The sequence below is a fragment of the Daphnia magna genome, linkage group LG2 (assembly GCF_020631705.1).
Source record: "Daphnia magna isolate NIES linkage group LG2, ASM2063170v1.1, whole genome shotgun sequence".
NCBI lineage: Eukaryota > Metazoa > Arthropoda > Branchiopoda > Diplostraca > Daphniidae > Daphnia > Daphnia magna.
Genome location: NC_059183.1, coordinates 16,710,248 through 16,735,861, shown reverse-complemented (window position 1 = coordinate 16,735,861; position 25,614 = coordinate 16,710,248). Strand labels below are relative to the sequence as shown.

Genomic DNA, 25,614 nt, shown 5'->3' with positions numbered 1-25,614 from the left:
CTTTCAAAGCTGCCGTAGTCTGCAGAGGAATGAAACATCGATTCGGAAAATTGCAGCCCTGCTCTTTTCTCTTCCCTTTATCTATTACAGAGATGTTGTGTTAAGCCTGTTTTACAAGGTGAACTAAAAAGAAAATGAAAAATGATGGGGAATCAGTTACAAAAAAAAAAAAAACAAACAAAGAAAGCAAAGAAAAAAAGGAGTGGGATAAAATATTTTCGTCACTTGAAATAAGAGTAAAAAAAAAAATTGAAAAAGTGAAAAAATGAATCTTTCGGAAAAAAGTAAATTTCGCATATTTGGTTTGTTTCAGTTGAATGTAGACTACTTTGTCGTGCGGTCTGAACACCGTATCTGCGATCTAGTGCCAAGAGTGACGAAAATGGGGAAAACTGTGTTTTTCTATTCTGCATACAGAATTTGACATAAATGTTACCCCAAAAATCAAGTGCATATTATTAAAGCTCGGTTATAGTTCTTTCGTACTTTGGCTCGAATAAATCCCGATGTGCTGAATTAGAACATTTGTAAGAACAATCCTTGCTGATGTAGATTACGTTGCTGACTTACGAAGCTGAGAAAGTCAGCATTTTTGGAAAATGTTTGCAAAAATTCCTTGAAGTTTAGTTTATGCCAGGAGAAAAAGCTTAATTGCATGTTGTGACACTGCTCAAAAATAACACGCGAAGTCAAAAAACTTTTCATGACATTTACCGTCATCAGGACGCAAAGAAAGAAGTGTCACCTTCAGTTCATCAGAGTCAGGAGAAAAAAATAACAGTGCTGATGGCTTGGCTGATATGCCTGTGAATGGAGGATTACAAGAAGTTAGCCCTACTAATGTTCTTCCCATAGATTCTGTGATGCGAGTCATAAGTCGTGCTGCAAATGTTTCAGAAGGCCAAAGTGATATGACAAACGTTACGTTAGAAGGAACACAAGAAACACAAAATACACACGCGTGATAAGACGAAAGGGAAAATCGTTACAGGAATACTTATTCAATTGGATTTCAAAAGCAAACTCGTGATACGTGGGATTTACCGTCTATTAAATGGACGATTGACAATCATGAAAGCGAACAGCCTAAAATTACTTGTTCTACGTGAAAATAGCGCCGTTTAACGTAAATGGTGACAAACATGTCGGCTGGAAATTCTCTTATGGAATCACATCAATAATTTCCACAAAGGAAGCACGGTCATGATCACAAGTCATGGGGCAACCCAGGAACCAGTGGTCAAAGTAATCAAGCCCAAATTTCACAATCACAACCTAATAGACTTTGCTCGGAGCATCTTCATCAGAAACTGTCGGGTCGGAACCTTCAACTGCCTTCTAATGAGAGCCAGGTTTTCAGTAACGGACAGCAGTAGTGAGTCGTACTCTGTCCAGAAAACGCAATCAAAAACCAAGCTCAAGAAGAACATGCTCAACGCTTGAACATTCAAGCTAGCGTTCAAATTAAAAAAACTGGTGGATATCGTTACGACAAGGATATTGACTATACATTTGCCATGTACAGTTATATTCAGGGTGGTCGTAAATTTATGAAGTGTTAAGTGCTAATTTTGAAGGAATATTTCCTAGTTGCAGAACTATTGAGAAAAATTATCCTCGTTTCACAAATCAGTACCCGAAGGAGAAGTAAATGTTGCGTTACTTAAAGAAATTTTGGATAAACATAGACTGCCACCAGTCGTTTCCATTGCGGAAGACGGAACAGCCATCGTCGGACAGAGAAATACGAAAAAGGACAAACAAGTCATTGGATTTAGTCTTCCGCGCGATGCAATGGTATTAATTTTCTGTTCTTTCTATGTATTATGAATGTTTCATAAAACTAAATATTCGCAGGATTTCCCGATTCGCTAGCTTCTTCTGCAGGACCGCCGAGGATATTGTTAATTTATTCGAAAAATATGAACGTGCAGCTGTGGTTATCACTGTTATGGCGCAAACCATGGATGAGCAAATCCCGGCTATCGGATTGCTTCTTCTGTTCAAACAACAGATTTACGGCAGACGATGTTAAGCACAGGGCTAATTATATTGAAGCCGAACTAAACAAGTTGGGAATCGAATGCTAATATTCCGCAGACGGAGACAGTAGAGAAAGAAAATGATGCGCCAAGTTTTGAATTTAGGTGCGCTTCCCCCGTCTCTCAGACAAAAAAGCAGAAGCGGTACGGTATATAAGTAGTTATTTTAAGAAAAGTAAAATAATGTGATGGCAAGTATTTTCTCTTTATGCAGCACAACAAATAGCGACGAAACGGGTTGGCTACTAAACGACAATGGGATTTTTCGCCGCCGATGTAATAAACAGTGCAGTGCCAGTACAAGACACAGTTCACATAGGTACAATTCCGAACGCCGAACATTTTCTTAGTATTTATAATGCAGACGGAGCTTATTTCAATTGTTCGCATACAGGCGCAAAATTTCGAACGCGGTTACTGAAAAGAGACCGAGCTACATTTTCACAATAGGTAAAGGGATTGCTTCGGTGTCTGACCTGAACAACTCTAACAGAAGTTACAAAGGCAGCACCACTAAAAAGGTGATCTAAATTTGCAGACAAAATGAATTACGATGCTGTAAGAAGACTTTGACCCTTGTGTCACTGATATTCTGTGCGACAAAGTACAGGTATAACTTTTTATAAAATCATAGTTAGAAAATAGAAAATTGTGAATGGTCTGACGTCAACTATATATCTTGTTGTATGTATATTATTTCATCAGGTTCAGAAGTAACGTGCTTCTATCTAAGCTAATGAACTAATAAAGCAAGTTATTTGGATAAAGCTTATCACCACTAGACAGAATATATGGAATATGGTATTCTTGTCTCGCTTTACGGTATTGGCGACATTGGCTTAAGAAAACGGATACAAACTAGATATTAATTTCATCACCCCAACGCGTACATGTGTGTTGAGATAAATGCCCACTCCTTAGTCCTCATATCAAGGAGACTAAGAGAGAATGGAACTCCTCATCTGTTTCGGCCGTGGCATTTGGGAGTCAGAGCTGCGAATCTTTTTCGACTTGTCCGGTCGTTGACTTCAACAGAATCGACCCAAGTAAATTTAAGTGGAAAAGGTTTTTCAGTCGTAGCGAGAGAGCGGATGCCGCAAACCAACTTCTGGGAGAAGGAGAAAACGATGGAGTTTATTTCCCGAGGTTTACTCATGCTTTGAAGACCAGAGCCAAGACGATGGCAAAATATTCTTCAATCTTCCTTCTCATTTACCCTCCGATGAGAAATCGAACGTATAATTCGCAAGGCCATGGTAGATGTTGACCATCAGTTTCAATTATTAGGTAAAAAATTCTCGAGACAATAAAACATTTTGTAATATTCTTATATGATTGGATTTTAGGTGTGAAAATGAGAGGAAAAAGAAATTTATGTTCAATCAAGAACTAGTTCAACGAATCAATGTGTCTCGAAAAGATAAGGAACACCCTGCAGCATTGATTGATAGCAACTTGCTGTTGGAGTTGGATGACTCGGTGCAGAAGAAACAGCGGTCGAGGAAAACGTCCAGCCATGTCCTGACGCGGGTGATGAATATGACATAGATGTACTGAAGTCTCTTGGAATGGCCCAGCTAAGAGATTTTCTCATTTGGTTTCTCGCCAGCTTGAGTCTAGCGCTTTCTAGTATCATTTGTAATAATGGATCGCAAATTGTCGTTAAAAAAGCCGGTCGTGTGGTTTGTGAAAATTCAGTTCGGCGATTAAGCAATGATCGCACTTTACGAGTCATGCAGTTGGCAAATTTTTCCGAAAGAAGAAAATTAAAAATAACTTCGTTCAACTCGAAAAGTTGTACAAATTGGAGACTGGTGTCTTTTCGGAATTTGGAAGGGAATGGTTTTTTGGGGCGAGTTCTCTCTTTTGCATACTTTAACAGCACTAAAAATCTATTTCCATGTTTGAATGGATAGTTGATCAAAAGACCATGAGGTTGGGGTACTTGCATATGGTATAAACTAGATATAAATCAATCTATATTTTCGGGAAAATTAATCGAAGTACATGTCCATCATGGTTTTCACCCTTGTGTTTCGTATATTTGTAGTTGTCCTTCTCCAACATTTACGTTTGATGCCCAAGGTTCAAAACAATTGTTTTTACCAATGCAACAGTTAACCAACTATCAAATTTTCTCAAGGACATGACATTATCAAGGGACTAAATAAACTATTCCGACTCACTACACTTCAGCTGGTCTCTTATTTTAAAACAAAAAATTAGAAAAGGAAAAATAGGGAAAAGCGAAAAAGTAAAATGGAGAATAAAAGTTATTTTCCACTTTTGGGAAGAAGCTGGAATTTGGAAGACAAAAGTGGTTATGGAAATTTTTGGAGGCAAGAAAACAATAAGAAAATCTGGTAAAGAGGAGGAAAAACGTTTCGCGCGTTTTTATATTTTTTTTAGGGACATGCGTGTGGGTATTTTTTGAGTGTCGAACCCCTTGTGTTTTACTATGAGAAACATGAACGTAACGGTTTTTTCATTTCTTTCCGATACAATGCTCATAGGTGTCCAACAGAGAAGAAGGGAAAATTACCCTTCATCTCTGGTGTCCAATAAGATAGTGACACGTCACGCAAACAAATTCGGTATAGCAATCGTAAGTGAAACTCAATGCTTCGGGAATCATCTCAAATAAAACAGAATTAAATAGATTTATTATTGCATCAGTTAACAGTAAAAACAAGGACGTATTCATGTGCAGCTGTCGTGGCAGTGTTAGATTTGAGAGAACAATTTTCTTTTCTTTTCTTCTGGAATCGTATTGCAATTGGCTAGATGGCCTGTTAGTCCTAATGTCGTGGACCAATCACAGTTCACCACGAAAGCGAAGCCCCCTAGCGGCCACGAGCTAGTTTTCTCCCTTAGAACATATATTCCGATCGAGAAAGAATTCACGTCATTACTACGTCAACTTCAAGACCGGCAAAACGAATTACACACTGTTCTTGCGAATTTCGATAGTTATTCTGATCCATAATCGTCTTATTGAGTAAGTTTTATTCCCACTTGTTTTTCTTAGTATCAACTAGTTCTGTTTGCTTGTGCATTGTATTCAAAGAGCTTTATACTTGTACATACCTTGCCGCTTCCCTTCACGTTCTGTCACGAGGGTTCATTCACCTGGACACGTTTGATGCTGACGCAGTTTTTTGCTTTTATAACAGGGTCTACTTCTTCAATACTGCAGTTTAAAAAACAGAAAATGAGATTCAGAGGGCAGTTTTTGTTGCTCACCTTAGCTCTTGTAACCCTGGCTGTGGCCAAGGAAGAAAAAGAGAAGAACAAGGAGGTAGGGACTGTAATTGGCATTGATTTGGGAACCACCTACTCTTGGTAAGTTTTGTTAGTATTCTGTTTTGGATAGCAGTTGCTTCACATTTTGTGTTTGTAGTGTGGGTGTCTTCAAAAATGGCCGTGTTGAAATCATCCCGAATGATCAAGGAAACCGTATTACTCCATCCTATGTTGCTTTTACTGCTGATAATGAACGCCTTATTGGTGATGCTGCCAAAAACCAACTTACTACCAACCCTGAAAATACTGTATTTGATGCCAAGCGTCTCATTGGACGTGACTGGACAGACCATACTGTTCAGCATGATATCAAGCTCTTCCCCTTTAAGGTGATACATAATTCTAAGATTTTCCATTGCACTTATGTCAAATCTTTTGGTGAAAACAGGTGATTGAAAAAAATGCAAAGCCCTACATCCAGGTGGAAACTTCTCAAGGAACCAAAGTGTTTGCCCCTGAAGAAATCTCAGCTATGGTTTTGGGAAAGATGAAAGAGGTTGCAGAAGCTTACCTTGGCAAGAAGGTCACCCATGCTGTTGTAACTGTCCCAGCTTACTTCAATGATGCTCAGCGTCAAGCCACCAAAGATGCCGGAGTCATCGCTGGTAAGAATATTAAAGAAATACTTTGTGCATCAGTTCTAGAATTTTTATTTGGTTTTTGCTAGGGCTCAACGTGATGCGCATCATCAACGAACCAACTGCTGCCGCCATTGCTTACGGTCTTGACAAGAAGGACGGAGAAAAGAACATCTTGGTTTTCGACTTGGGAGGCGGTACCTTCGATGTATCCTTATTGACCATTGACAATGGTGTCTTCGAAGTCATCGCAACAAACGGTGATACCCATTTGGGAGGCGAAGACTTCGATCAGCGCGTTATGGAACATTTCATCAAATTGTACAAGAAGAAGAAGGGCAAAGACATCCGTAAAGACAACCGTGCTGTCCAGAAGCTTCGTCGTGAGGTCGAAAAGGCTAAGCGTGCTCTTTCCTCGGCTCACCAAGTATGTCGGCATATTTCATGCTTAAAGAACCAATTTATTTATTCTAATTTCCCTTTCCTTTTTAGGTCAGAATTGAAATCGAAAGCTTCTTTGAGGGCGATGACTTCTCCGAGACTCTGACTCGTGCCAAGTTTGAGGAACTTAACATGGATCTCTTCCGCTCAACCATGAAGCCTGTCCAAAAAGTCATTGAAGATGCTGATATGAAAAAAACAGATATTGATGAAATCGTCTTGGTCGGAGGATCCACCCGTATTCCGAAGGTGCAACAACTGGTCAAGGAATTCTTCAACGGCAAAGAACCCAGCCGAGGCATTAACCCTGATGAGGCCGTCGCCTATGGCGCTGCTGTTCAAGCCGGAGTTTTGAGCGGAGAACAAGATACCGGTGAGATCGTTCTTCTCGATGTCAATCCTTTGACCATGGGTATTGAAACTGTCGGTGGAGTCATGACCAAGTTGATTTCCCGTAACACTGTTATTCCAACCAAGAAGTCACAAATCTTCTCCACCGCCGCCGACAACCAACACACAGTCACCATTCAGGTTTTCGAGGGAGAACGCCCAATGACTAAAGATAACCATCTTCTCGGTAAGTTTATTTTTGATAATCTACAATACTTAAAATGGCTTACGCGTTTTTTTTTTACAGGCAAGTTTGACTTGAATAACATTCCGCCTGCTCCACGTGGAGTTCCACAAATCGAAGTCACATTCGAAATTGACGCCAATGGTATCCTTCAAGTGTCGGCTGAAGACAAGGGAACTGGCAACAAGGAAAAGATTACTATTACCAACGACCAGAATCGTTTGACCCCTGAAGATATCGAACGTATGATCCGTGATGCCGAAAAGTTTGCAGATGAAGATCAGAAGCTTAAGGAACGTGTCGAGGCCCGTAACGAGCTGGAGTCTTACGTCTACTCTCTGAAGAACCAAATTGGTGACAAGGAGAAGCTTGGGGGAAAATTATCCGAAGCAGAGAAGGAAAAAATCGAGGGTGTCATTGATGAGAAGATTAAGTGGTTGGAGAACAATGCTGAGGCTGACTCCGAAGATTTCAAGAGACAGAAGAAGGATGCTGAAGATATCGTTCAACCTATCATCGCCAAACTTTATCAAGGTGCCGGCGCTGGTTCGCAATCCAAAGATGAGGAAGCTGATGATTCCAGCAAAGACGAGTTATAAACTAATTCACATAATTAAATAATTGCTACAAAACACTCTACTGAGAGCTCGAATCGTTTTTCCAATACGTGCGAAGTTACGACGTGTCCTGCTTCGCAATTCTCGAGTCTGTTTATAGGATAACACCATTAACTTATCCGTGATTTTATTTAGTTATTTTTGATTTTGCGTGAATGAGATGAAACAGTTTCTGTCTATGTTCTGTGAAGTTTATTTGGAGGGGTAATACATGAATGAATGTTCTTTACAATTGGGATTTTAATTGGGTTTTTGCTTGGTGGTTGAACGTCATTGGTGTGGCCTGAGTTATAGATTAGGTGGTTGAAGTACTCTTGTGTTAAACGCCTATAACCAACGCCCGTGCCCCACGTCAATTTTTGCAAGCCAGAGTCATAGATTACATGGTCTAACTACTTTGGTCGTCCGGCGTCACTTCTCACGAACCCGATTTTTTACACGGTGAGCATAGGCTGGCTCCCTTCGACAGTACTCCAACTACGCGGAGACCTGATGCACTACAATGCAAAAGGGTATCTTTTCCCAGTCAAACTCCACTTGGTGCAGTACTTTCGGAGGGAGCGAGGTTCGCGAAATTTGCAGGCGTTTTACATGGAGTTTACCATGTAATCTCTGACTGCCATAGGCTCGATCCCTTCGACTGACCAGCACCGTGCGGTAATCTGATATACTACAATGTAAAACGCTATTTCCCAGTTAAACATCCGCCTGGTGCAGGTCAATCGGAGGGAGCGAAGCCTGTGAAAAATGACGTGGGCGTAGAGTTGTTTGACCATCTAAGACTCTGGTATAGCGGTGGTTGGATGCTGAAATTTTAAACATTTTTCGATATCTATTGTCTTTTTGTTTGTTTTTTTACAATTTCAGAAAACATGTAATAAGTGTGTATTTGTAACAGCAAGCATTAAACAGTGTGGCTGTCTGATTTTGATGGTAAAATACATTTGCCTTTTTGGATGTCAAATCAAAAGTTTGAACTAGTTAAACTGTGTACTTTTAGTAATGTTTACATAGTACTTTTCTCTTAATTATTTTTACGACTGTATAGCTGCATATTCAAGTATTTCTTAAGTACTTGTTCGCTTAATAAAGACCAAGAATTATCATTTCATGCTTAGAACTTCAATTTCTGGTCAGAAAACAAGATATCTGTAATATTATTTAAGAAATATCAGTAATGATACATTACTGCTGTTCACACTAGTACTCGGTGAACTGCAGTGACGAACCATTCTAGCGTTCACTCAGTTGTGTTAGACACTGAGTGTAGATAGTAATAAGAGAACCCTCAGCATGCTTTTCACGACGAAATTTTATTGTAAATGAAAAACAAATGCAGTTGATTTGCAAATCCTTGTATTGAACGCGTGTAGCATGCTCTGCTGTGCTAGTAAAAGCTCGCGAGATAGATCTGAAGAAGCGGGAAAGTTTCGGTACGCAGAAATACCTGGATCGAATACCTTTAATATTCGTCGTTGCCTTCGCCTTCGCCTAGAATTTGGAAACATTAATATGTCACTTCTGTAGACGGTAAAACCGCAACTACCTTCAACGGAGTCCATGCCAACCTCCTCGTAATCCTTCTCGAGGGCTGCAAGATCTTCACGAGCTTCGGAGAACTCGCCTTCCTCCATACCCTCACCGACGTACCAGTGTACAAAGGCGCGCTTGGCGTACATCAAGTCGAACTTGTGATCGAGACGAGCCCAAGCTTCGGCGATGGCAGTCGTGTTGGACAACATGCACACTGCACGCGAGACCTTGGCCAAATCACCGCCCGGAACGACAGTGGGTGGCTGATAATTGATGCCAACCTAAAATGGTTAAGGTTTTGCTTTTAGGTTAGCCATTTCTTCCCGAACATTTCTCAAATTTTACCTTGAAACCAGTGGGACACCAGTCAACAAACTGGATAGTACGCTTGGTCTTGATGGTAGCAATGGCAGCATTAACATCCTTAGGAACAACGTCACCACGGTACAACATGCAGCAAGCCATATACTTGCCATGGCGAGGGTCGCATTTGACCATCTGATTGGCCGGCTCAAAACAAGCATTAGTGATCTCGGCCACGGTCAATTGTTCGTGGTAAGCCTTCTCAGCCGAGATAACTGGAGCGTAGGTGACCAATGGGAAGTGGATACGGGGATATGGAACCAAGTTAGTTTGGAATTCAGTCAAATCGACGTTCAAAGCGCCATCGAAGCGAAGAGAAGCCGTAATGGAAGAGACGATCTGGCCGATCAAGCGGTTCAGGTTGGTGTAAGTCGGGCGTTCAATGTCCAAGTTGCGACGGCAGATGTCATAAATAGCTTCGTTGTCAACCATAAAAGCGCAATCGGAATGTTCGAGGGTGGTGTGGGTGGTCAAAATGGAGTTGTATGGTTCGACAACAGCGGTGGAAACTTGAGGAGCTGGGTAGATGGCGAATTCCAGTTTAGATTTCTTGCCATAGTCGACGGAAAGACGTTCCATCAAAAGAGAGGTGAAACCAGAGCCGGTGCCACCGCCAAATGAGTGGAAGATCAAGAATCCTTGAAGTCCGGTACATTGGTCAGAGAGCTTGCGAATACGATCCAGAACAAGGTCAACAATCTCCTTTCCGATGGTATAATGGCCACGAGCGTAGTTGTTGGCAGCATCTTCCTTGCCGGTGATAAGTTGTTCAGGATGGAAAAGTTGCCGGTAGGTTCCAGTGCGAACCTCATCAACTACAGTGGGCTCCAAGTCGACGAAGACAGCGCGAGGAACATGTTTACCAGAACCTACAAAATAGGATTGTGGGGCAATGTTCCACAAAACTTCTCATACTCAAGTAATACCAGTTTCAGAGAAAAAGGTGTTGAATGAGTCATCCCCTCCTCCAATAGTCTTGTCAGAAGGCATTTGGCCATCAGGCTGAATTCTGAAAATCACAATTTTCGAATGAAAATGAGATACCATACAACCTGAAGATAAGATCGTGAGCCGTGATTAATAAGCCAAATATATTACCCATGCTCCAGACAGTACAATTCTGAAATATTGAAATAATAATTAATTATGTATTTTTGCATGTTTAAGAACTTTCTGTAACTTACCCCAGCAGGCGTTGCCGATCTGGACACCAGCTTGACCGACGTGGATTGAGATACATTCACGCTGGAAAACAGAATAATTTTATTTAGAAGCCCTGGCACCGATACGGCCTATTATTAAAAGACTTCCACGCCCAATATGGCTGCGGCAAATTATAAAATGCCGAAGGCAACGAATATGTACGAAAAAGGTGCGAGGGCAACTGACGCGCCCTGTGAGATCACCTTAACTTTAATACCGCTTTTAGTTGTAAGGTAGAATTTAAAAATTGAATCCGAAATAAAAGTATATTTAATTATTTAAATGGCAATACTGTTGATAAGAAAATTATAGTTCAAATGAAATTTTCTATCTGTGCAAATCTTATCTACGAAAAAACCATTACTACATAGAAAAAATGCTTAAATCCTTTAATTAACTTAACTTACCATGGTTAATTGTTTAGTTGGTAATAAATGAGGTAAACCAGGAATAAGAAGACCTTCGGACGCAGAATGGCCTAACAAGGATGCCGTTCCGTGGTGAAGTGGTGAAATGTACTCGAACATGAACCAATAAGTAAATTCTGGTGCTCGGCTGGACGATTATGATTGGTCAGACTGCAAAAGTAAGGCTCTCCCTGATTGGTTGGCTTTTCATCCGTAGTCGTCCGTTTCCTTTTGAGGCAAAACATAGCGCGAACCTTTGTTTCAACACCGTGGGTGGAAGAACCTTCACCAGTGTTACAATTTCCCAGCGGAAGTGCTTGGCTATGACTGATGGAGATATACTCTGGACGACAAGTGATATTCATTGTTTTTTTGGCAGAATAAAGTAATTTTCAGGAATTTGAAAATTTTGCTCTAAAGCTGATTCTGTTGATTATGATTCAAACTCAATAAAACTTCAAGCTAAAAAAAAAGTCAATTCAACTAGATTCAGAGTTGGGCGACAGGCGCGAGTTTGGAGGACCAATACTTTGATAGCCAACCACAAGTCCACAACTTTTGGATTTGGAAGTATTGGAAATTTGGAATTTGGAACCATGACAAATTCTTGCGAATTGCCTGATTGATTTAATGGCAACGCAGCTAAAATAACTGTTCTCTTTTTCGCTCGTGTTCTTGGTTCTTGCACACAAAAACTATTTCCTGTCAAAAACGGTCTGTGCTTCTTCTCTGGTTACGATTAAACATGGAGTTTAAAATTCGAAATGGAAATACAATTTGTGAGAAATAAATAAAAAAAAAACGAAGCCGTAGCACTGGCAACCATGGACTAGTTCCCTTTCTTGGTGCACCATCTTTTTCGATAGAAGGCTGAAAAGGATAAAAGCCCCGGCTAAACATGCTCAGAACTCAATTTGAAATCTTCATTTGAATTGAGGAGTACTCAATATGGCAGGAGTTGGTAAGTTGATATATTTTCTGGATGTATATACATTTTATTTCGAACATGTTTGTTATTGTCTGGGTATCGATGGATTAGATTTTTATGGATATGATTTAACTTAGATGTGCAGTTCTGTCAAGTGGGGACTCTTCCACATGTGCATCCGTCATGGAGAACATTGGATCGAATACCCAGCGTGTTTTGTCAGAAGACGAAGAAAACAAGTTGAAGAAACAGGATCAGACTCTAGTTTCTGAATTTAAAAGTATGAAGCTGGAAGCTGAAGCCAAGAGAAATTGGGATCTATTCTACAAAAGAAATGATACAAGGTTTTTCCGAGACAGACACTGGACAACTCGGGAGTTCGAGCAATTGCTTGGAATTGAAGGCGAGGGAAAGAAAATTTTATTGGAAGTAGGTTGTGGAGTTGGAAACTTCCTATTTCCGTTGTTGGAGGAAAATGAAGACCTTTTCATCTACGGATGCGATTTTTCACCTCGAGCTGTTGATTTTGTCAAGCGTGATTCCAGGTTTAATCCAGAGAGGATGAATGTGTTCGTCAGTGATATAACCGAAGACAGGTAATTTTTGTTTGTTTTCGTCTTTTTGAGCTACTTCTATGATGAGAAACTCTTGTCCTAATGACTGTGCAGGAAATTGGCATTTAGTCTTTCGCCCCTATCTGATGAAATATGGATAACGTTTTTCTTGCTTAGCTTAGCACCATATTGAATATCTTGTGTTTTCTAGTTTGAAGGATTTTGTTCCTGAACCTGTTGATGTAGTCAGCCTCATCTTTGTCCTGTCAGCTATACATCCAGACAAATTCCTTCCGGCGCTTTTCTCAGTTGCTTCGGTCCTTCGTCCTGGAGGTGCCCTAATATTTCGAGATTATGGCCTTTATGACATGGCTCAGCTTCGATTTGGGAGGGGGAATAAAATAAGTGAAAACTTCTATGTTAGGCAGGATGGTACCAGGTAACTTGTCCTGTGGGTTGCTGTCTTTATGTGGACTAAAATTTATTTACTGTTTTAGGTCTTATTTTTTCTCTGTGGAATGTTTGAACCAGTTGGCGATGGAGGCTGGATTTGATGTTTTCACCTGCCACTATGTAAATAGGAGGACCATCAATAAAAAAGAAGGGGTAGATGAACCCCGTGTGTTTATCCAGGGGAAATTCATAAAAAAATGAGGTGAGTGAGCATCTTGTCTCAACTATTTCCTTATTCTGATGATCCAAAATAATTTTCCTGACATTTTTTGTGGAGGAAGCATGTATTAGCTCTAACTGAATAACTTTGGTAAACTTGAACAATTTAGTGTCATGCCTTTTCTAAATTGTTATTGTTGTCATAGGTCTGACTGCTGCAGTGTTTCATTCAATATTTGCAATTTTGAGGTAAGCTTATATCTGGACTTCTGTGAATTAAAAGTAAAATGATTATATTCTGCATAGGTCATCTGAATATAAGGAAGATATTGCGTTCTGATTTAATTCTTGCTAAGACTCGTTTTGGAGATGCTTCACTGTTATAACAACGTCTTTTTCTTGTTAGGTTCGGCGATTTTGGAGTGGTGTTTCGTCTTCCAGAGTAAATATTTATCCCTTTCTCGCGTTACGCGGTGTTGTTAAATGATGATTATTATAATCATCTGAAAACAAAGGAAGAATATAAATAATTTGCCGATCTGAGGCACAGAAATACTTCCGTTGTTTGTGCTGTTTTTAATGTGGTGATGTAACCTACTGTCTTATTGCAGGTGATGTCTTCACAGGGGAGTTCCGTATGATTACTATGCAAGGTAAACATTATTCACGCAAAAAAAAACTTTGTCTCTAAATGATGGATTCTATATTTGCTACTCTTGACTGTTTGAATGACGACAGCCTTGACCACCAATCACTTTCTGATTTTTACAGTTTTATAGTTTTATGACTTCATTGTATTTTTTATTTTTACTGACAAATTGTCTTTTCTTCAACAGATGTAGCGGAATTTATACTATATGAGGAGTTGGAATTTTGGTCAATAAAATAATTTCAAAATTGACGATTGATTTGTGTATTTTCATTTTCCGAAAATCTTATTTATCAAGCACGTCTTGTTACACACGCAAAAGACGAAAAACCACAGATGCATTTGAAGAAAGATTAAAAGTTGCAATGAACGCCCACCACGGTGTCTTCAATCGAGCGAAGGGAATCGACATACTGGAATCTTAAGGCTACAATTTTCCATACTCGTTTTTAACTAGTAGAAATTTGACACGAATTGTAAACTTCGAATGAAAAATAGTAGAGCCGTAGGAAGCAAAATACAATAGCCAAGGTGGAAAACTTACTTTTTATGCAGTAACAAATATGTGAATCGATTATTTCAGACATTTGTGGGGGCGACGAGTGGTTCTCGCGAATAAAGGAGAAAAAAGAAAGTCTATATAACTCTGCCACAGTCCGCCAATGCCGTCGTAACGATTCGCATTAATATAATGCAGAGAAATATTGACCGTAACACACACGAAGAAAGAAAACTCAAGTGAGGATTTGTATAGTTTTCCCAGACGTAATTACTCGGATGCGGGGGGGTGAGAGAGGGAAAAACAACATACAATTGACGTTCGGTGACAGAAGAGTGTACGAATTGTCAAAATGATCCAACACGGATCAAGTCTGTGAAATTTGGGAGAAGATGAAACAAGCAAAACGCAGCACTTCGTTGAAAACGACCACTTAAATGTTTTTGTTTGTGAACTGCACAAAACGTCATTCCTGTTCCTCCAATTCATGCTGGAGACGAAGTTCCAGTTCTCTCATACCGTTAGCTATTCCCGTATCCTCATCATCACCGGTGGTAATTGCCAAAGGGTCACTGAAGCCGTTAAAAAATTTAACATCCCAGTCGATTGGGGCTTTGCCATGGACGGGTGTTGCCACACTACGGCGCTTCCGCTGCGTCAGTCTCAACTGGCGTTCCTTTTCGCGGATATTCTCCTCTATCATGTGAAGCTCTCGCGATAAACGTTGGCGACCTTCTGTCATACAACCTATAGAAGCTTCGCGTGTGGCCATTTTAAGTTCATCAATTTGCTGTTTGATTAATTCCAGTTCGTATTTCATCCGTTCAGATTCCGCAAGGAAATCGGGCACGGGTTCCACCGCGGGTGGCGCTGAGTCACCTTTAGACTCTTGGCCATCACCGTCTTCTTCGTCTTGTCCCTCATTCCAATCATCCCCCAAGTCACGACCGGTGGAAATCAGTGGAGTTCGCTTCATGGGTGTTGAAGTGAGCGAATGGCCAAAGGAGGACGCAGCCTGGATTGGGTTTGAGGCTCGTGGGATGATCCTTGAAAGTCGCGATATTGGACCGTATTTGCTACAAATGGGTGCGCCAAATGGGATGAAATCATCGTCAAACAATCCTTCTGCCCGATTATAACCGGTGGCGCCCTGAGTAGCGGCTGCTGCTGCTGCTCGTCCATTCCAAATTGAATAGTTCTGACAGCTGATATTAGTTGTGCCAATTTTCTCCAGCTGATCCAAAATTTCTTGTTTACGGCTCTGCAAAACGCCCAAACTTTGGCTGGCAAGTGATGGAATCAGACGAGCAGTTTCGATCGGCCGGGTCGGATAATCAGCCATCGGCGCCTGCGTTCCGTATTCTGGTTGAGGCGGCAGAGAAGGCGCTCCGTAGAGATGCGGTCCAGCACCGTAGGTTGGCGGCGGAGTCGGGTAGGCACTTGCTCCATACTGTCCACGTGAACGAAACGGAACGTGAGCGGCAGTGTAAGGCGGGGCCCCGTAATTCGGACGACGGCTCAATACGGGCGTGCCATCTGCGGGTGCTGGGTTAAAGTAAAAATTGGTTGGATCTGTTTCGGTGATCATGGCGATACCAGCTGCATCCACGCCCACCACTAAATTCTCCTGAGAACCTATACTTCCACCTTCGCCTGTTCCGTTCCTGAGTTTGCCAGAATTCTTTCGGTGACGGGATCGGTACCTGTCCAGCTCTTCTTCCGAATGGGCAAAAGTGCAATTGGCTCCACGAGGGCAGCCACCACGTAGCAAGTCGCGACACAGACTGGTCTTGTATTTGATGCCATGGGATCCATGAGCGGATTGCTCCGATTGTCTTCCATTGGATCTAGTAGCTCCGCCGTGTGAGGAAACAAAATCGATTAAACCACGAACAGTCATCCGGGCCGCTTCCAAGGCACCGTCGCATTCCGACCAGCTGGGCAGAGTGGCATCAGGGCAAGGATCAAGAGCGGCAAGCAGTTCCAGACTAGGTCGGAGATTGGACAGGTTGTGTGGATCACCTGTTCGTTGCAGGGCGATAACCAATTCCTGCACAGATTGGCCAAATGATTGCGGAGTTTGTAATTTGTCAATGATGCTTTGCATGTGCGATTTGTGGGCTGAGTCGCCGTACAGTAATGACGACCACTGATCGGGAGCGATTCTTAGGCCAGCCTCGGTGGCTATCTGCACAATCTGGGCGTCGTGTTCGCGACGCAATGAGTCGTAAGTTCTAAATTCATCTTTTAATTGCATCAATGAAGAATCGCCTTCTCTTTTGGACACTGGGAAAAAGAAAAAAAAATTGTCTAAAGATTGAAACAAATTTTCATTTTAAAGTGTACCTTTAAAACAGGAGGCACGGTATAAAAGCTGAACAACGTGGCCGATGCTTGTCTTGGATGCTTGTGGAAAGTGGGGTTCCAATCGCTGGACGACAAACATAACAAGGACTTTACGTGACAGGGCCGATCCATCTTCCAATGCAAGCAGAACGAGTCGCAGAACTTCTTCTTGCATGGCCGGTCCAAGAAATTGGCAGCCTCTAGCCCGGACAGCTGCCCAAAGATTAGCTGAAAGTTGTTGCGGATTTTGATGTTGCAATATCAGTTCAGTGACGGTGCGTTCTCCCAAGGAACGAGCTGCCCGAACAGCTCTGGCCCGTCCTTCCGATTCGGCAAGTTGGCAAGTGATCAAAGTCACCAATTTACGTTGCATAGGCCGAGATAGTAGCGGCACGCCTCCGCTGATTTTCAGAAAAAGAGCCAGCTCTTCGACACAGCGTCGACTGGAACGATACAATTGCCATTCATCCTTGTTCAGGGAAGACAACAGCGTTGTTGTTGACTGTAATTCTTCTTCCATAGGCTGATCTTCTTCGTGATTATCTTCATGGTGAGCGCAGTTGTTGTGGTGGACACTAGAAGGCGAGATCAGTTGTAACAGGGCTGTATTGACGGGCAAGTCTTCAGCTTCGATACTGACACTGCTTTGGTCAAATGGACATTGTCGACGGTGCAGCTTTGCAAGACATGTCTAGAACAGTGTTGTGATTAAATATATAATTGCATAAACACATGACTATAAAAATACCTTGCAGAGGGTATGTCCACAAGCAAGGCTGATGGGTTGTCGCTGGACACGGTCGAATTCGTGACGGCAGATGGGACAAGAAAGAAATTCAGTCCACTGAGGAGCTTGAATTGGCATTCTTTAACGTTTGTCCGCGCTGTCTTTGGTTTTCTACTTTTTCTTTTCTTTTTTTTAACACAATTGAAAGTTGATGACGGTTCTATTGTCACTTGTGTTGTCTCAATATGGAAAGGACACTTCAAAAAAAGGGAGCGGGAATCAACGTCAGGGGGATGAAAATTAAGAAGAAAAAAGAAAAAAATTGGTGTAGGAAAAAAAAGGGGGTAAAAATGGTGATATATGCAGCAACTCCTGTGCTGGGGCGGAGAGGGTTTAAGCAGTAGCTGGGCCTCCCGCCCGGTCCCAACTTACATGCTTCCCATAATGCCCCTAGAAAAAATAAAAGAAAAAAAGAAAGAGAGAGATTAGTTAAGCTGGCCAAACAGCAAGCAACTGAATGAAGAATTGTAAAAACGGGAACAGTGAGAAATTCACGAAATTAACTTATGTCCAGCAAAAACAGTTAGTGAAGTCAGAGACTCCTAATAACCAGATCGGACTGGTTATTCTTTTTATAAAAAGACCGAGGAGGTGGTTCAGGGTCTATCCCGTGCAAAAGTAGCCTCGGGAGTCCCTCTATTGCACAACGACACCGTCACGTTTCATCAAAAAGGGACACTAAATGTTATTTCTAAATTAAACTAATAAAACAGAGTTATGTTAAGGGATTAGAACAGGAAAATAAGAATACGTGTTTTACGGATTCCAAGGGAGGAGATGGTTAAAAAAAAAAAAAAACCGTCGACAAAATATGTCTTTGTTGCCTTGGGCCTGAGCCACATACACACACGACGCAGCACAGTAGGCACTTTTGTTTTACGAATTTCACGACGAAAATAAGATTTTTACACCACAAATTTCATCTCAAAATAGAGAGGAAAAGTTAGTCGATCGAACAAGATGCTCGACGAGTTGAAGAAATGAAGATTTACCAGTGAAAAGGTCAATAAAGTCCCGGGTCGATGATAAACGCTGCCTTCACTTCCATCGCGAGACTCGGCCATACTTTCCCCTCCCTCTGGCTCTGTTCGCCGTTTCCCCATCCCAGAACTCTTGGCCTTAGCAACGCCCTTCACCGCTAGCGTCGTCTGCTTTTCTTGTATCACGGCATTCCGCTTGGTGAAAACCAAAATTATTAGGTTTTCATTAATGTTTTCTCAATATGTTGAATATTTTATGACGTACCCAATGACTACAATTTGTTCAACAAATTTTAATCAGGATTGTTTCTTAAAGTGTAATACGTTGGTAAGATTTTACTGATCCAAGTCTTTGAAAAAATGGCGTCGATTTTCTGCTTTTTTCCGGAAATTCTCCATTAAAAAAAGCTCAGTGTCTAAGCAACGATTCAGAATCCAGAAAACCCATTAATTCGGATCACATTTTTATCTAGCTTTTATTTTTATCGATAATTTTGTTAATGACGATGCAAGGACCCTCATTTCTGAACACAACAAAATGTGTTACGCACTTACCTTTTTTGATTATCAAAAGGTCAGGTTGCCATGCCCTCATTGTCTTTATCAAGGGCAATCAACTGATTAACATCATTTATTCTTATCTTGTGCTATACACGCGGGAGGGTTGTCATGAGAAAAACAGATGAAGCCGCCACGTTGTTTCGCAATAATTCAGCAATTTTTCACGTTTCTTCGATGCGCCTTTTTTGTGTGTGTGTGTGTGTGAAACCCCAAGGATTTTGGCGCTTTTCTGTTTCTCTTTCACTCTTCCGCCATCATCAAGTTGTTAAGGCCGAATGGCGTCAGTGCCTTGTATTTCTCCATCCATGACTGATTGAGCCTTTTGAGGCGCAATACCTTGTAGGTTGCACGTGTACTTGAAAAAAAAATTAAAGCTAGATTAAAATAAAAAATACAGCGCCTTCGGAAACCACAAGCGCTTCTGGCATAAGTGCATGGGAGGGCTAAGTGCTTCCAAAACCGACCGCTAGATGGCTATCAAGGATAGCATTGTTGTCTCGCAGAAAGAACAGAGAAACAGTTAGGATAAGCTTGGAAGTTGTGAAGGTAGAAAGGCTGAAAGTTTTGTCAGCAAACAGTCGTGTTTAACGAAACGAGCAGTGACGAAGCTTTGGTCTTTCGATCGGTCGGACAAAAGGAGAAAAAGGAAAGAAAAGAACTCGCGATTACGTGTCGTGTGTATGATGTTGTTGATCCCAGTATTCTGTATTTAACATTGCACGCCATAGTGACCGATCGTTGGCGTCTTTTCCCCCCCTTTATTTCACAACCCTAAAAACGTTGTTAGTTCCTTTTTGGTTAGTTGGCTGTGTATTTGCAGCTGTCGCATTTTCCCACCTACAAGACGAAGCCAAAATTCTCTCAACATCCTACGTCTTTTTCAGTGGCTGAGAAAGAAAAACTGACCAAAATTATTTTATCCTCCTAAAAAGAAGAAAAACAAAATGGAAACAAGCCTTTGGGGTTTTGGTTTCAACACAGTTTGTCGTCTGCTCTCGCCTACGGATGCTGTAGCTGGGATATGCCATCAAACTAGTTGATTACAGTATTATCAAACATCAGTTAGCAACACAGTGTTTCTCCCTTTTTCCTGGAACAGTTTAACGACAACCCCCCTCCAAAAAGAAAAACTTTCATATCATATCATGGCGTTTATGCTGAAGAAGAAACGTTACAAATTTCAAGTGGAATTGTTCCTAGAAGAGTTAAATGCCGTCACCTTTCCGAGTGCTGTCCTTTTCGCCAAGTTGCGGCTACTAGACGGTGGTAATTTCTGCGAAATTTCTTCCAGGTACTAATTCAAAATTCATTATTTAAAAAAAAATAATAATAACATAAACGGAAACGGGAAACGGCGATCACGCCAGATTTCCTTTCAATCATTCGACCTCTCTCGTGAAGAATTGAATTCCCATCGCCACCCAGACATCATTGGCTTAAGACTCGTGAAATTCAACCATTCGTCACTGCGTACAGCCATCTTTCTTTTTTCTTTTCCTCCTTCCAATCATTTCAATTTTTGGCACGCATCTGGCATGCTGTGTGCATGTTTGAAAATAGCCAAATGTCCCTTCCCCTGGCCACATATCGCGTTATTGGATAGCGATATCCGAGAGAACCCGTGAAAGCGTTAAGCCCAGGTTTGTCGATGTGGAAATCAATGACGTTAACAAGTTTAACTCGGGAACTATCAGCTATATCCTTTATGTCTCGTAAAATTATTATTTTTTTGTCTTGTCTGGTTCTCGTCAAAAATGTCGGAATTCTTCATCATCTGTCGGCTTTTTTCCCTGCCCGTCTCGGTGGGAATGGCTTATCCTTGTTTTCATTATCTAGTCCATAATTTAGTGAAATACGTAATGGCTTTTTTTGCCCCTATTCGGGAATCGAGTAAGTTTTAAAAAAAAGTTGTACTTAAAGGAGAAGGTTCAAACGGCCATGACCGGGAGAAATCAGTATATTCCTTGTACCCAAAACGTTGAAAAAGTCCTAATCTACACTTAACAGCAAGGACGTTCAGACGAGAAGGGGACGGGAAAAAAACTTTCACGTGATATTGCATAGTTTCTTATGAATTGAATAGCTGCGGTTTTTCGAAGTCACGTTCAGCCAAGAAAAAAAAAATTCTTTTGTTTTGGTTGGGGGAGTAAGGGGAAGGTTATTTTTATAATCCAAATATTATGTGCGTTTTCCTCGTATATTATTTATTCAGCCTCATTTCCATGATTCCTTCCGGTTCCCAAATACTTTTCCAATTATTTCTTTTTCCTGGTCTCTTTCAACAACAATAACTGGATGCGTGGAGAGAAAGTCCGAGAAAGAGAGATTGAAAAAAAAAAAATAGTTGACAAAAAAAGAAAACCGGTGTGACTCTTGTGATCCGATTTTCTTTCTTCTTAATTCGTGTCCCCCCCCACTTTGTTCTCTCTTCTAAAGTGTCAAATGAGAGAGTATCTCTCGTACATACTAAACACACAAAACCATACCGGATTGACAGCAACACACACGAACCGGTTGCGAACCGGAAAGAAAACGTGATCTGGATTCATTCACTACACAAGTCTCTTATCTCTTTCTAATTGAATTACCAGTGCACCATATCTCGGGGAAAATGTCGGATTTTTTTATATTTTTATTTTATTTATTTATTTATTTTTTTATTTTAGATTTTATCCTTTTTGTTTTTGACTGTCAACTTTTTGTTTTTCCCCACGGACTGCGAGAGAGTGGAACTGAATCAAATCATCTTAGATCAAGGACGTAACTGATAAACCAAGTAGAAATCGGGGACTTTTACGACGTCTCCTTGTCGTCCGTTTTTATTTATTTGATTCGCCTAACTGACCGAATTCCGTTTGATCCTTCGAGAAACAAAAAGAGAGTCTTCATGCTCATCGTAGCGTGACTTTTCCTTTCAGTCAAGGATAAACAACAAAAAGTCTAATGATCTATTTTTACTTTTTTGCCTGGATTTTCCCATTTCTCCGTGGCTCCGTCGTGTTGTTTGTTGTTGCAAAGAAGAGGCCACAGGCATTGAATGCGATGATGAAAAACAAGGTCGGCATTGCAACACAGAATGGGCGGCGGGAGCGGCCAAGTGTGTAATTGAACGCAAAATCCCTGTACGTGTGTGGGTGCTTCATACTGACGTCGGCGTCGATACTTTTTCTTTTTTTTCGTCACTTTTCCTTTCTTTTTTTCTTATGGGTTGTTTAATTAAAGAAACGGGTGACGTCATTTGGCGGCTGTTTCAAAAGACTCGTTAACGATTCCTGCAGGAGAATGGACAGAAATAAATCGCATACGACATCAGAAGTCTAAAGTGTCTGGATTGAAGTGAGAAAAATGAAAAACAATTTTGTTTTATATCCATGTAGGAAAATGAAAGGACGAAGGAGAAACTGGGCGAGGGCGTTGGGTGTTGTTATGGTGTATCGATCCAGACTTTGTTTATGATGAAATGGCTTAGAGAACGTTTTTGTAGATGTAAACAAAAGTTCCTGGAAAACTCTGTTTTTTAACTTACTTTTTCTTTCCCACAATTCTAGGGAAGAAGTTCAGCAACACACAGTGCGATGGGCAGCGAAATTCCCGTTTGTTTGCAAAATGTCGGCCAATGCGTCCACAGGCGTGCTGGAGCCGTGCCTTTTGCGGATATCCGTCCGCAAGGTATATAAATATTTGAGCAAACACTCGCACTAATTACACATCACGTTTTCTTTTAAACACGCGGTTTTTTTTTTTTTCTTTCTTTGGTTTCACAGGAAGTTAAAGGAGGTCGATCGTACCAGAAATTAGGATTTGCCGACTTGAATTTGGCTGAGTTCGCTGGCTCGGGTTCCACTTTACGCCGCTGTCTATTGGAAGGCTACAACACGCGACACCGCCAGGATAATTCTATCCTTAAAGTCACCATTCTTATGACGCTCTTATCCGGCGATCCATGTTTCAAAGTGTTCGTACTTTTTACTTATTATTAGCTGCAGCAATAAGCTATTATTACGTGCGCAGATGTTTGTCTCTTCTAAATATTCTTTTTCTCACAATAATTTAAGAAGAAAAAAAACTTTGGATATTTTCCTTGCTACTTAAAAAGAAAAAGTCATTAAAAATCCGTTGTTTTTTTTTTTTTAAATAAAGCGAACCATCTGTTTGTTACGTCTTCACATGTGTAAACCGTTTAATTTCATTTCGTTTTGGTTGGGTTGTATTTGCACAGGCCAACACCGCGACAGGTGTACATTCCGGTGGATTCGCCTGTCGACAGCTCGACTATGGTGCCATCTGGCGATTTCGTTTCGGATGGTTTCGGACTAGTCGGTCCTTTAACTGGACCCTCTTCTAATAAATCCAGATTAGCTTCTTCAAGTATGAAATGAATTACATTTATTTGTGAGATCGTTGTTGGTTTTAAAAACATTTGTTTCTCTCTGCCAGGTGTAGGTGGCGGTGCAGAGACTCCAGAGCCGGATGAGATCTCTGGTGGTAGTAGTAGCACACATGATGTATATTCCGATGTCATGGGCGGCCTAATGGGCATACAGCTTCCCCAGCATCGAGATGAGCTGACTGTCGGTTCGACGTTACCGACATCCGCAGTGTTGGCCGAATTGCTACCAGGTCATTCTAGGAATTCTTCCGGTACCAGTCATTCTGGCAGCGGGTCTGCCTCCGGTTACGGGTCGTTGGCCAGTCAATCCCAGCACAGCCGACAATCCAGCTCTGGTGAGCTGGGGCATTTCAGGTCCGTTCTCCCTTTTCAATATTTTTTATTTTATTTATTTTGTTTTTTACCCCCTTGTTTTCGCCCTTTTTTCTTGTTCGTCGTATCCCTCCGCTTCTGTTATTTGTTGAACAAAAAAGAATCCTGGGGAAAGTTTTTTCATATTTTTGTTCGTCTTGTTTTTTTTGTTGGTTTTTTTTCGGATTCTTTTTTGGTTCCATTTGTCGATCCTTGCTGTGCGGATGTAGATTTCCTTCGTGGCCTGTCTGTTCGCCGCGCCTCTCCGCGCTTCGTCTATCAAAGCGCGGTGGCCTTGGCCATCAGCCTCTCCCCATTATTGCACCGCCCGTCTCGCTGGTGTCAGCCGAAGAGTTGGCTTGTAACATATCTTCCGGCTTTGGCGGCGGTGACGGTGGTGGACCGGAAACAGTAACGATCCGTTGCCAATCTTGCAGTCATACAAGCCCAGTACTACCCAGACCTCATACTAATTGGCGGCCCATCAGTCCGTTGGCTATTAACCGGCCACAGCCGCTCGGTTTAACGGCTTTAAAACTTCCTTCACCCGATGTTCCGCTCCGTTCTCTTGTACCGCCAGCCACTGTTGCCGCCGTCGCTGCCATCGTAATACCATCCCCGCATGAAAGTAGTCTGGGACATTCCAGGTATACTTGACGCCCACCCTCCCGCACTACCCCCATTTGTTTGTTTGTTTGTTTTTTTTTTTACTCTAATTTGTTTATCCGGGTCGTTCAATGGCCTCTGAGCTAGAATGGGTGGGGTGCGTCACCACGGACATTTTATGATGTCACACGTCGCGTGCTAATTTCGAAATGATTTTTCGTTTTTTGTTTTTTTTTTTTTTTCGTTTAGACGATGTTTGAAAATAAGAAATTCTTAATTTATTTTTGTCATTGGGAACAGGAATCCGAGCAACGGTTCGGGATTCAGCGATACGGGCTCGATGGAACGTCCGAAAATAGTTAGCAATTCCATTGGCGTCGCTGGAGCACCATCTGTCGGCTCGACGTCATCTTCTTCGGCGAGTGCAAGCAACACGAACACGTCGACTTCTTCCGCTTCCAGCACAGGCACTGCAGACAAGCGCAAAAAATTGGAAGAGCAAAGCAAAGAATCGAGGATCGATGCCAAACAGGTGATTGATGACCTCATCAAATCTGCTAATCTGGAACACGACGTCCACGCTGAAGGTACATGGCCGTTTCATAATCAGAAATTGTTTGTTTTGCTTTTTGGTTTTTTTTTTTGGCTAAATATTTTTGTTTTCCTAGTGTCTGGATTGCAATTGAAAGACATCACTAAGAACGCACAATCCAACCAGTGGGATCACGGCAAAAGCAAAGTCTATGGCGGGATATGGTGATGTGTTTGAACAGCGCAAAGTAAATGAAATCATTGCGTGAGGATTGGGAAAAACAAAACAAACTGGTCATATCCACAAAAAATGGGGAGCGGTTGTTGTAAAACAAGAAAAGAAAGCAATCGAATTCTTTTTAAACTTCCCGATGTTGAATGCCTTGTTAGTTACAAACAAAACAAAAAAAGAAAGGTGATTTTCGAGGATTGTTTTTTTTTTTGTTTTTTTCTAATTAATTTTTTCCCGTTCTCGTCGTTTGTCGTTTCGTGACGCTGTATTGATTAATCCTAATTGAAGGGGGAAAATATGAATAATAATTCAATTGGCGGATGGCAATGTCCGAAAACAAAATTATTTCTCCTACGTGTTCCGTCTAGCCTCTCGTTATCGCCGATATTTTTTGTATAAAAGAAAAATCCAACATTTGTTTTTCTTCATTTGTTTTTTTTTTTTGTTTCGCAATCCGTTACGTGTCATTTATTTGCCGGCCAACGCCCTTTTTCAATGTCGTCGATCACGGGCGCCTCATTGCTTCG

At 41.4% G+C, this 25,614-nt stretch overlaps 5 protein-coding genes across 12 annotated transcripts; 3 read left to right on the top strand and 2 right to left on the bottom strand.

Moving 5' to 3' along the window:
• The first annotated feature begins 4,880 nt into the window (after positions 1-4,880).
• On the top strand, positions 4,881-7,787 carry LOC116917686 (endoplasmic reticulum chaperone BiP). The gene is made up of 7 exons (XM_032923262.2): positions 4,881-5,040; positions 5,216-5,384; positions 5,443-5,674; positions 5,734-5,950; positions 6,013-6,350; positions 6,416-6,941; positions 7,002-7,787. The coding sequence occupies exons 2-7, from the start codon at positions 5,254-5,256 to the stop codon at positions 7,535-7,537; spliced, it is 1,980 nt and encodes a 659-aa protein (XP_032779153.1). The 5' UTR covers positions 4,881-5,040; positions 5,216-5,253; the 3' UTR covers positions 7,538-7,787.
• Positions 7,788-8,894: 1,107 nt separating this feature from the next.
• On the bottom strand, positions 8,895-11,221 carry LOC116917690 (tubulin alpha-1 chain). Its single transcript, XM_032923268.2, has 7 exons — positions 11,062-11,221; positions 10,636-10,696; positions 10,550-10,571; positions 10,378-10,460; positions 9,434-10,320; positions 9,102-9,369; positions 8,895-9,046 (listed from the first exon to the last, which is right to left on the bottom strand). The coding sequence occupies exons 1-7, from the start codon at positions 11,179-11,181 to the stop codon at positions 9,018-9,020; spliced, it is 1,470 nt and encodes a 489-aa protein (XP_032779159.2). The 5' UTR covers positions 11,182-11,221; the 3' UTR covers positions 8,895-9,017.
• Positions 11,222-11,861: 640 nt separating this feature from the next.
• On the top strand, positions 11,862-14,056 carry LOC116917695 (tRNA N(3)-methylcytidine methyltransferase METTL6). Of its 6 annotated transcripts, none has more exons than XR_004391231.2 (8): positions 11,898-12,022; positions 12,135-12,585; positions 12,755-12,982; positions 13,041-13,198; positions 13,362-13,404; positions 13,562-13,597; positions 13,767-13,808; positions 13,992-14,056. XR_004391231.2 is itself a non-coding variant. In XM_045169038.1 (6 exons), exons 2-4 carry the CDS (start codon positions 12,173-12,175, stop codon positions 13,195-13,197), a joined length of 798 nt encoding a protein of 265 aa, XP_045024973.1. In that variant the 5' UTR covers positions 11,862-12,022; positions 12,127-12,172; the 3' UTR covers position 13,198; positions 13,362-13,404; positions 13,562-14,056. The 6 variants fall into 6 exon arrangements, 3 of the variants coding, with proteins under 3 accessions (XP_045024973.1, XP_045024972.1, XP_032779167.2); XR_004391232.2 differs by having other exon boundaries at positions 13,462-13,597; XR_006643106.1 differs by having other exon boundaries at positions 13,462-13,597; positions 13,767-14,056.
• Positions 14,053-18,586, bottom strand: LOC116917679 (roquin-1). Of its 2 annotated transcripts, none has more exons than XM_032923240.2 (4): positions 18,429-18,586; positions 17,398-17,826; positions 16,650-17,340; positions 14,053-16,589 (listed from the first exon to the last, which is right to left on the bottom strand). In XM_032923240.2, exons 2-4 carry the CDS (start codon positions 17,512-17,514, stop codon positions 14,770-14,772), a joined length of 2,628 nt encoding a protein of 875 aa, XP_032779131.2. In that variant the 5' UTR covers positions 17,515-17,826; positions 18,429-18,586; the 3' UTR covers positions 14,053-14,769. The 2 variants fall into 2 exon arrangements, with proteins under 2 accessions (XP_032779131.2, XP_045024969.1); XM_045169034.1 differs by lacking the exon at positions 18,429-18,586 and adding an exon at positions 18,188-18,382.
• An 866-nt stretch (positions 18,587-19,452) lies between these two features.
• LOC116917687 (protein FAM102A) lies at positions 19,453-25,483 on the top strand. Of its 2 annotated transcripts, XM_032923263.2 has the most exons (8): positions 19,453-20,268; positions 22,526-22,646; positions 22,742-22,932; positions 23,197-23,345; positions 23,415-23,721; positions 23,949-24,365; positions 24,625-24,911; positions 24,993-25,483. In XM_032923263.2, exons 1-8 carry the CDS (start codon positions 20,123-20,125, stop codon positions 25,082-25,084), a joined length of 1,710 nt encoding a protein of 569 aa, XP_032779154.1. In that variant the 5' UTR covers positions 19,453-20,122; the 3' UTR covers positions 25,085-25,483. The 2 variants fall into 2 exon arrangements, with proteins under 2 accessions (XP_032779154.1, XP_032779155.1); XM_032923264.2 differs by lacking the exon at positions 23,949-24,365 and having other exon boundaries at positions 19,470-20,268.
• Positions 25,484-25,614: the final 131 nt, after the last annotated feature.

What these genes read in the sequence shown, in the direction of transcription:
- LOC116917695 (XM_045169037.1), top strand. An exon ending in AGTGATATAACCGAAGACAG is followed by an intron (nt 12,586 to 12,754) that starts GTAATTTTTGTT and finishes TGTGTTTTCTAG; the next exon opens with TTTGAAGGATTTTGTTCCTG. An exon ending in GTTAGGCAGGATGGTACCAG is followed by an intron (nt 12,983 to 13,040) that starts GTAACTTGTCCT and finishes TTACTGTTTTAG; the next exon opens with GTCTTATTTTTTCTCTGTGG.
- LOC116917690 (XM_032923268.2), bottom strand. Translation starts at nt 11,181, where the DNA reads ATGTTCGAGTACATTTCACCACTTCACCACGGAACGGCATCCTTGTTA. An exon ending in GATCGGCAACGCCTGCTGGG is followed by an intron (nt 10,572 to 10,635) that starts GTAAGTTACAGA and finishes TCAATATTTCAG; the next exon opens with AATTGTACTGTCTGGAGCAT. An exon ending in TGGCATGGACTCCGTTGAAG is followed by an intron (nt 9,047 to 9,101) that starts GTAGTTGCGGTT and finishes TCCAAATTCTAG; the next exon opens with GCGAAGGCGAAGGCAACGAC.
- LOC116917686 (XM_032923262.2), top strand. Translation starts at nt 5,254, where the DNA reads ATGAGATTCAGAGGGCAGTTTTTGTTGCTCACCTTAGCTCTTGTAACC. An exon ending in TTGGGAACCACCTACTCTTG is followed by an intron (nt 5,385 to 5,442) that starts GTAAGTTTTGTT and finishes TTGTGTTTGTAG; the next exon opens with TGTGGGTGTCTTCAAAAATG. An exon ending in TAAAGATAACCATCTTCTCG is followed by an intron (nt 6,942 to 7,001) that starts GTAAGTTTATTT and finishes TTTTTTTTACAG; the next exon opens with GCAAGTTTGACTTGAATAAC.
- LOC116917679 (XM_032923240.2), bottom strand. Translation starts at nt 17,514, where the DNA reads ATGCCAATTCAAGCTCCTCAGTGGACTGAATTTCTTTCTTGTCCCATC. An exon ending in GTGGACATACCCTCTGCAAG is followed by an intron (nt 17,341 to 17,397) that starts GTATTTTTATAG and finishes ACACTGTTCTAG; the next exon opens with ACATGTCTTGCAAAGCTGCA. An exon ending in CCGTGCCTCCTGTTTTAAAG is followed by an intron (nt 16,590 to 16,649) that starts GTACACTTTAAA and finishes TCTTTTTCCCAG; the next exon opens with TGTCCAAAAGAGAAGGCGAT.
- LOC116917687 (XM_032923263.2), top strand. Translation starts at nt 20,123, where the DNA reads ATGGCGTTTATGCTGAAGAAGAAACGTTACAAATTTCAAGTGGAATTG. An exon ending in TTCTGCGAAATTTCTTCCAG is followed by an intron (nt 20,269 to 22,525) that starts GTACTAATTCAA and finishes CCACAATTCTAG; the next exon opens with GGAAGAAGTTCAGCAACACA. An exon ending in AGTAGTCTGGGACATTCCAG is followed by an intron (nt 24,366 to 24,624) that starts GTATACTTGACG and finishes CATTGGGAACAG; the next exon opens with GAATCCGAGCAACGGTTCGG.